The sequence below is a fragment of the Pundamilia nyererei genome, unplaced genomic scaffold, assembly GCF_000239375.1.
Source record: "Pundamilia nyererei isolate P.nyererei 1_Seehausen unplaced genomic scaffold, PunNye1.0 scaffold00228, whole genome shotgun sequence".
NCBI lineage: Eukaryota > Metazoa > Chordata > Actinopteri > Cichliformes > Cichlidae > Pundamilia > Pundamilia nyererei.
This window is the reverse complement of record NW_005187629.1, coordinates 75,445-82,695: the sequence shown is the minus strand read 5'-3', so window position 1 is coordinate 82,695 and position 7,251 is coordinate 75,445. Positions and strand designations below refer to the sequence as shown.

Sequence of the window (7,251 nt, the reverse complement as noted above, 5' to 3'; positions counted from 1 at the left end):
ACACACACACACACACACACACGCACACACACGCACACACACGCACACACACGCACACACACGCACACACACGCACACCTGGATGTAAGCATTAGCTGTTGTGCACACTGAGTGAGCAGCAGAATGATTCGATAACTGAACGATGAAGATTTTTAAACGTGCTGCGGTTGTGCTAAATGTCACCGGGGACAAACTTTACCACATTAGCTGTGCAATCTCAAAATCCACCCTAAAGAGCCACACAGTGTACACACCAGTAAATCCTTCACGACTAACATCTGTGTGTATACACAATCCAGATCACATGCGCTCACTACATGCTGTGGGAATGCGTTTCTGTCACAGCCACTTATCTCCTTACAGCAGCGCTCTCAGTCTCAGCTCACTTTAACGCAGTTCTAACTGACACAGCACAACTGTGGCACGCTCACACAGCCTTACACTTACACTGGTGCTCTGCAGTGAAAGCTGCATCTTCACTTTTTGTGTGGAAGCTGCAGAAAGTTGTGTCCATGCAAAGCACAACCTTTCAGCACCGCAACTAAAATAGTTTAGATCATCAGGAGACAAAAACACACACTTCCTTCTGCAGCCAAGAATTACTTCAGTAATGTGTAATCAGACATGTTTCAATTATCAATGAGTTGTTTGAATGTGCGGCACAGTGTTAGTTTTACTTCTCTCATATTATGGAACAAAAGTCAACAAAAATGTAAACTGTATAAATGTGTTTGAGGTGTACAGAGTGCAGATTTACAAAGTAAATATTGATTTTAAACATTTTCAGGGAGCTCAGATTCTTTGATTTCATTTGTATATATTTGAATGTCACACTTCTCATGTGCCAGCTGTTGTTAAATGATCATTTACTCTATTTCTCCAGTTTATATCAGGATTGTTTCTGTCTGGCATCTGTTTGGGACAACAAAGGACGAGCACTTCACTGTGGACATCACAATAAAACTCAGTCATAAAGCCCACATGTGTCTTTCACTGTGTACATCATCATCATCATCAGTAAGCTGAGCAGGCACACACGAGTCGGTACAGGAGCACGGGTCAGAGCAGCTCTGAAATAGCACCAGATCCTGGTTGATACCAAAACTGTAAGACCAGGCGGACCGACCGGACCTCTGCCTGCATCGACAATAGGAAAGCCTAACAGATGGACAGTGTGCACGGCCACGTGAAAACAGGAGCGGCACTCACCTGTTCTTTAGCTTGAGACACCCAGGTCTGAATGAGCAGCTCCAGTCTGGACTTGTGATACTTCCTGGTTGTCTTTACTGCAACAAAAATGTCCTTCAGCTCCAACTTGTCACGTGACTTATACTCTCGAGGTCCACCAACGCCTCTCTCAGGGATTCTTCTGACACCCTTTCCTGTTTTGGGACTGCTGTTAATGCTAATTTCAGTTTTGATGGGTTTCCCCAGCCCCTCTGAGCTCCTGTTAAGACCTGCCGTTATTTCTTTGTCCCCAACATGTAAAAAACCTGCTGGAACCCTGACTTGGTGTGACGTCCCCACCTGGGCAGGTCTGACCTGGGGTCGGGGCTTAGGCAGCTCCACCTGGCGTGCAGGGGGCCGGAGAGCTGGAATGAGCAGGAGCAGGAGGCCGCAGAACGCGAGAGAAAACAGGAAGCAGAACTTGCTGACCCCGACTGAAGCTATGTGCATCCTGACTGGCTGATGGAGCAGATTCATCAGCCTCCAGGGCTGCAGTCACTCCCAGCAGCACCCTGTCCCATCATCAGATCACAGCGACGAGTCCTGCATAGAAACAGGAAGATTCAACAGCGTGTGGAGAGGCACATTCATCCCAAACCCTCAGTTTAACAGCAGCACAACGTCACCTGCAACAACACGGGTCCAGCTGACGCTCTGCTAAAAGCCTAAGCGATTTCAAATGTATAAGCTACAAACATGATCAGACATGAAGACGGCGAACCTCTGCCAACCACACGTGATTTATTACAGGAGTTGCAACACTGTAAAGAAAAAGCAGAACCCAATGATCAGGACACGTTACATGTTGTGCTGTAATCAGCTGTTTGATGTTTCTATCATTTTTCCTTTGTATAATTCAGTGTTTTCAGTGGATGACAGGATGGATCCTGCAGAGCTGTGCTGCTGGAATATGTGCATAATGTTATAGGTGCCCCCGCCTGAGACCCCACCCCCACCGAAGCTGGTGTCAAACTGTGTGCTAATAAAAGTGGCCTGTATTTATATAGTGCTTTACTAGTCCCTACGGACCCCAAAGCGCTTTACATATCCAGTCACACACTGGTGATGGCAGCTACATTGTAGCCACAGCCACCCTGGGGCGCACTGACAGAGGCGAGGCTGCCGGACACTGGCGCCACCGGGCCCTCTGACCACCACCAGTAGGCAACGGGTGAAGTGTCTTGCCCAAGGACACAACGACCGAGACTGTCCAAGCCGGGGCTCGAACCGGCAACCTTCCGATTACAAGACGAACTCCCAACTCTTGAGCCACGATCGCCCCCGATCGCTCCCTCTCCTCTTTAAGCCAGACAGTCAGAGCACAGGACCGTTCTCTGCTTCACTTCATCCCGTCGTACGTGAGCGGGGGCAGCTGCGGTTGCTGTTTTCCAAAGTGTTCCTGATGCAGTCTTTTCCACCTGTTTTGAATGCAGGTCCACCTGAGCCCCAGACCAGGACTTTGTCACTGCTGCAGAGACGCTTCCCTCCGTTTGAGTGCCTAAAATGCTTGCACAGCCACACGTCTCTGCCATGCCCCTTCATTAAAACAGGACATTTTATATGATATTTTCTGTGTGAAGGACTTACTAAGTGCTTTGCCTTTTAATCCTCCATTTCACAGCTGGATTGAGCTCGCTTGGTTCTCCAATGAATGCGCACATCTGTTTCCACTACTGGATTCTCCTCCATGCAAAGGGACTCACTTAGTTGCAAAATGGTGAACGGGATTTGCTGCCAGCCCCCATCTGAAGCGGTTCGACTGCAGTCCTACAGAGTGAGGGCAATCCAGCATTTACCAACAAAATCAGAGTGCATGATCTGAGAGGCTCGCTGCACACAGACTGCTGTACTCAGCAGCAGCTGCTCTTCAGACAATAATATACAGCATGTGTGTGCAGACAGCAAAGCAACAACTGTATCCCAAAACTCTTTTAGTACAGAGGAACACCTTTCAGCGTTGCTCACGTCTTCTCTTTACTTCTCCAGCTTGCTGTGGCAGACGGCGCCGAGCCTGCTTCCACCAGAGACCGACCTGATAAAGGGGACGTCTTTTATCCCACTGTCACCAAGTCACAAGGGACCGGGGTTCCCTCTACCTTACTCTATAAAGCACCTTGGGACAACAGAACTGACGACCATCCACAACAACATGAAATTGCCCAGCACAGATGGAGAGGACTTGGCCTTCTAATGTGAAGACTGGCTCCTTTTGATGGTTTTCTTTTATAATAGTGTTAAATGGGACATTCAGAGGGAAGATGGTCAGACAAAACGAATAAATCATTTTTTCATCCATCATCTTCCACTGATCCACCTCAGGGTGATCTAGAGTCACCAAATGATCGAAGCACCTTCATGTTTGGACTGTGCAGCAAAACCAACCCTGGATATAAATCAGTCAGGGACTGGCCTCCCCAAAGCCCACAGCTAAACATTACTGAAGCTGTGCTGAATAAAGCCATTATGTTTGCATATTTCAATGTCAATGCATTCAGTCATTGTCTTCTTTCTGCTGTTCACTGTAAGAGTCACCAGCAGCTCGGTGTCCCTCCACTGCACGTGTCCAAACCCTCTCTGCCTCCAACCCTGTCCATCACGCCCAGTGAAAACGTGAGCATCTTCAGTCTCTTGGTCCAAACCACACATCACAGCGGAGCTCAGCACCTACATGCAAACCCTGCCTTTCACGCCTGCTGTGATCCTTGTGTCACAAACCAGCCACGGACGTCGTCCGTCTGTAAACGTGCTCAGTAAAGAAGTCGTTCAGTGTTAGCTGGGCGAATAAACCCCTCCAGCTGTGAACCACTGGGAACATCCGAGAAGAGCCGTAAACAGGCAGACTTTCGTGTCTCCTGCGCCACGCGCGTGAACTTCTTGTGCTACAACAAGCGCTCCTTAAATGGGAAGATTTTAAAGTGGAGTCTGGCATGGTGGAGGAGCACAGGCACCGGGGCTTCGCACCAACTTACCGTGAAACATCAGAGCACACGCGTTTACCACAGGAAACACCAGGAAAGCGCCACTGCAACACAAACGATCCCGGGTTTGTTGGACGGTAAACAGCACCTGGACCCGACTCGTCGTCTTTCCCCGGTGTGCCTCCGCTCCGACGGCTCTCGGCTAGCCTGACGGTAGAAAAAGCCCCCTCCACCGGCAGAGTTACACTCTGTGCCCCGAGTGAGGGTTAGCCAAACACTCCACAAACGACGCACTCACGTCAGACCCGCACCGGGTTAACCACGGTCAAGAAGGCTGTTCCGGTCAAACCTTTCAAAATAATGAATACGACGAGCAGTTTGTCGTCGATGTCGGGATCAGCCCGTGTTTGTCTGCTCTGACTTCATTTCAACAGGAAATAGAACTTATGAGGACTGTGACTGAATCAGCTCTGTAACGCACAGCTTTGGTGACGTTGTAACCTTAGTTTTATTTCCTTGTTTTAAAGGTAAGTTCCAACCTTTGAATGTAACCAATCACCGTTTGAATGTCACATGGTTTGAAATGATCGTGTTAAATGTGCATCTTTTTATTGTTGTTAAAATGTTTCAAGTTCTACCTCAGCGCCCCCTGCCGGTCATGTTTGTCCACTGCATCAGTGGCAAAGCAGACTGAGACAGCAGGGGTCAGCGACCTACCAAAATAATGTCTATTTATTAGAAATATCAATAAGCTGATGTGTCACGTTCTTAAGCCTTACAATGAGATGAAACAGCCTTCACTGTAAGGTTTAGGAATATGACTTATGAGCCTACTGATATCACTAATAAGTGGAAATAATTTAAATCTTTGACCAAATGTAACTTCTCTGCAATGGATTTTTAAAAATGATTATTTAGTATTTTAATTTTGCCATGTCATTAGAGTAATACCATATTTTGTTGCATTTAGCAAATAAGACGTACAGCAACAAACAGCTCTGACAATGGTCCAAGACAGATTTATTTCAGCATTTAAGCTACACATGAGTGAATCATAACGATCTGATAATTTACAGTTTATTCAAGTAAATAGGGAGTCCTCTTCTTCAAAAGAGTTGGTGTGAAGTTTCACTAGGTTCTCTGCTGCGACCAACAGTTTTTATAGCATACATGATTCCCTTAGGCTGTGTCATTGAAAACAGTGCAGATAATACCCTTCTCTTTATTTATACATGAAGCCAAGTGATACAAACAGCAATACAGGCATGTATTAAACGTATAAAGGCCTGGATGTCCTGTAATGCTCTTCTCCTTAATTTTCCATCTTTATAGTCTATTAGTTTCACGTTTATTGTCATTGGTGTTACCCAGGCTGAAATACTGTTTCTCACCAGCCTCTACAGTGCAATAGTCAATACAATTTAAAAAAGAAAAAGTTTTAAAAAGAGCAGTAAAAAATCGTAACAATAAATGGGGATAAAGAACATAAAATCTAAATTCTAAAACAAACACAAGTCTAAACAGTCACACTCATACAGGTAGCAGCAGCCCTTTCACAGAAGGGGGTTGTTAAAGTAAGTAGTGTGTGTATCTGGGGAGTATATTGTGTGTGTGTGTGTGTGTGTGTGTGTGTGTGTGTGTGTGTGCAGATAGGGGGCATCACAGTCCGATTGTGGATCTTACAGTGTAGCTGTGTGAGTAGCTGAGTGGAGGGGGCACAGTCTATTTATCAGTCTCACAGCTTGTGCAAAGAAGCCTTCCAGCATCCTGGTGGTTCTGCAGCTGATGCTCCTGTACCTCTTGCCAGACGGCAGGAGGAAGAACAGGCCATGAGACGGGTGGTGGGGGTCTCTGATGATGGAGATAGCTCTGTGTATGCGGCCCTGTTTGTAGATCTCCTCCAGAGGCGAGAGAGGGGCACCAACAATCCTCCTGGCAGTCTTAACAATGCTATTCAGTTGTTGCTTCTTACAGGACTTGCAGCTGCCAAACCAAGATGTAAAACTTTGTGTCTGTTATAGTCCATTATAGTCCATGTTTGTCAGTTATATTCAAATTATAAAATGCTTCAAATAAACGTGTAAGGAAAGCAGTTTGTCTCTAGTCTTCTGCATCCATCTGACATAGAGACACAGAGTTGTAAACACCATAGGTGAACTCTGACCGTATCCTGAAGATAGGATAAAGAGGTTCGGTGAAGCTGCAGTGGAACGTGTGGATGTGTGTTGGTGTATCAAAAATGATTCTGTAGAAGGATACAGTGCCAGCAGACCAGTCCAAATACACTCCCACTCTGTTCGTTTCAGTGGAGGGAGCAGGGCTATCTATGATCCGGACTGAGTTATTATGCCATGCAGAATAATTGTCAGCAGAACAGTCCAGACTCCAGGAGATGTTGTTCCCACCAATACGACTGTCAATACCAGGACCACTCCTTTTAATCCCTCTGTAAGTCACTCCTATAGATACCAGCCCACTCCAGTCCACCTCCCAGTAACAGTGACCAGTCAGGCCACGTGTACACATCAGCTGGTACCAGCACTCAAACCTCTCAGAGTGATCTGGATACAGCCATTCCTCGTCGTCATCTGTCACAATGTTGTTTTCTGTCAGGTAAAGGTTCCTGTGTACTGTGTTCGGGTCCATTTTGAGTTCACAGGCGTCTGACGGCAGATCAAAATGAAAACAGAACCGTCAGAACCGTCCACAGAGCCAAGCACTGATGCCAGTCACATCACATGACTGCATCACCACGCAGATCACATGACCCAGAGCAAATTAATCCATTGTTATATCAAATTATTTTATACTACAGCTTCAGATAAACAATTAGTGAATGTACTGCAAGTCAGCAAGTTTAAGGCATAAAATCTTAAAAGGTAAAATCTTTTTGCCAACTTAATATTAAGAAATGTGATAACAACACATCGGTGCTAAAACATGAAACAAATCTTTTAACTGTGAGCTAACAGAGTTCAAAGACATTTGGTAGGCATCAAAGAAATGATACAAACTCTACATAATCAAGTTTGATCATAAATGTATTTAAACCTTCACAAAGTCCAGGTCATAGATCTGTCTTTTCTTTAGATGAATGACACTCGGT

General features: G+C 45.9%; 1 protein-coding gene across 2 annotated transcripts in view; it reads right to left on the bottom strand.

The window, feature by feature from the left end:
• rfng (RFNG O-fucosylpeptide 3-beta-N-acetylglucosaminyltransferase) overlaps positions 1–4,845 on the bottom strand; it is a 12,588-nt gene extending 7,743 nt beyond the window's left edge. The window contains exons 1-3 of one of the 2 annotated variants that reach the window (XM_005748718.1): positions 4,197–4,845; positions 2,815–2,994; positions 1,210–1,770 (exon numbers count right to left, since the gene is read on the bottom strand). In XM_005748718.1, coding sequence (XP_005748775.1) covers positions 1,210–1,704 — 495 coding nt within the window. In that variant the 5' untranslated portion in view covers positions 1,705–1,770; positions 2,815–2,994; positions 4,197–4,845. The remainder of the gene's footprint in view (positions 1–1,209; positions 1,771–2,814; positions 2,995–4,196) is intronic. The other variant, XM_005748717.1, reaches the window with a different exon arrangement.
• Between the last annotated feature and the right edge of the window lie 2,406 nt (positions 4,846–7,251).